The sequence below is a fragment of the Solanum stenotomum genome, chromosome 11 (assembly GCF_019186545.1).
Source record: "Solanum stenotomum isolate F172 chromosome 11, ASM1918654v1, whole genome shotgun sequence".
Lineage (NCBI taxonomy): Eukaryota > Viridiplantae > Streptophyta > Magnoliopsida > Solanales > Solanaceae > Solanum > Solanum stenotomum.
In genome coordinates this window covers 8,424,082-8,425,519 of record NC_064292.1, presented here as the reverse complement: position 1 = coordinate 8,425,519, position 1,438 = coordinate 8,424,082, and the positions used below count along the sequence as shown (strand labels likewise).

Genomic DNA, 1,438 nt, shown 5'->3' with positions numbered 1-1,438 from the left:
TTTTTATTGAAATATTGATTAAAGGTTTGCAACTTATTCCAAGACAATCCTAAACACTTCCTAAAGTTGCCAATAGGCACTAGAAAGGTTCAAAACTAGAATGTCCAATATTTTAGAGTTCTTCCATTTCATAAACACCCCAGCAGCATCTGCAGAAAAAAACAACTGATAATTTGATTTTTCCAGCAACATATTCTTGTCGAATCTGAGCGTTTCAGGTAAAAAGAGACTAACAAAAATATAAATAAAAAAGACTCATGAGTGTATCAAGCAGCAACATATTCTTGTTTAAGGTTTAATGAGTACTTTTCACATAAATAGTAACACCATAAACTCATGAAACTAAGAGCAAACAGATGATGACTGCAGAAGTTCCCTAAAGTTCTTTCTATCTCCTGTAGTGACAAATAAAGAGTCGTCCTCGCAGAAAACTAGCACCAAATCCCCAAGTTACAACATTACGATTATTAACTAAGGAAAAATAAAGTTCATTACCGCCCCCTTGATACGGCGTGATTCATATCCTCGATTGAAGATGGGAAAAGCTCAACGTAACGACTTCCAAGTGTCATCCTATCCTTTGCCAGGGCTGCTTTTGCATCGTCGGTGCTTGCAAACTCTACAAAAGCTTCTCCAGTTGGCCTTCCATCAGAAAGAAATGTGACATGAATTGCATCCTCAGTCAACGCAAAATCTTTGAAGAAATCCATGATGTCATCCTTGCCGGCAGAAAATGGCAAACCCCTCATCCGCAAAATAGACGTGACTTCATTCGGGTCTCTCCCATCCACTGGTTTCTCCAGTACTCTGATAAACACGTAGTCATATCAATACATTTGCATGTTGTTTTTTTTTTAGAATGGAACACACATTTGCATGTTAAACACATATAGTCATATCAATACATTTTCATGTTACAAGAGGTTATATAATCTCTCATTTACTTCAAACAGCACAATACCAGTAAAACCACCAAGAAATATGCTTGAACATATGGTGAATGCATGGGGAAAGTTAGGTACAATAAAGGCAAGGACTAGGAAAGTTGACAGGTTCGCTGAGTCATCTCTGATCCCGATAATTCAAAACTCGTAAACTTTCTACCTGTAGAGTGAATTAGCTTTTCTGATGCTTTCATTAAAATATATAGGTATTGATTCTGATACAGTGTGCAAAAAGATATGTCTTGAGATGTTTGTAGAGATTACATGGGCACACTTGTTAGAAATCACATACTACATTTTTGGAAGTTCAGCGCAAGGAGGTGGAAAACTTAGGGAACAAATAAGCAAGCAGAGACTCAAAATAGAGTCAAAAGTGAAAAGTAATTCTTTGTTACCTTTTCAAAAAAAGAAAAGGTCAGTAAATAATTCAGAAAACCCCAAGACCAATCTTCAAAATCAATGTGCATTGGAAGGGGTTAACCCAAGAAATGACG

At 36.5% G+C, this 1,438-nt stretch overlaps 1 protein-coding gene across 1 annotated transcript; it reads right to left on the bottom strand.

Moving 5' to 3' along the window:
- Positions 1-275: 275 nt before the first annotated feature.
- Positions 276-827, bottom strand: LOC125845627 (uncharacterized; the record flags this gene model as incomplete). Its single annotated transcript, XM_049525178.1, has 1 exon — positions 276-827. A coding segment is annotated over one exon (336 nt), but the record flags the coding sequence as incomplete, so codon positions are not given.
- Between the last annotated feature and the right edge of the window lie 611 nt (positions 828-1,438).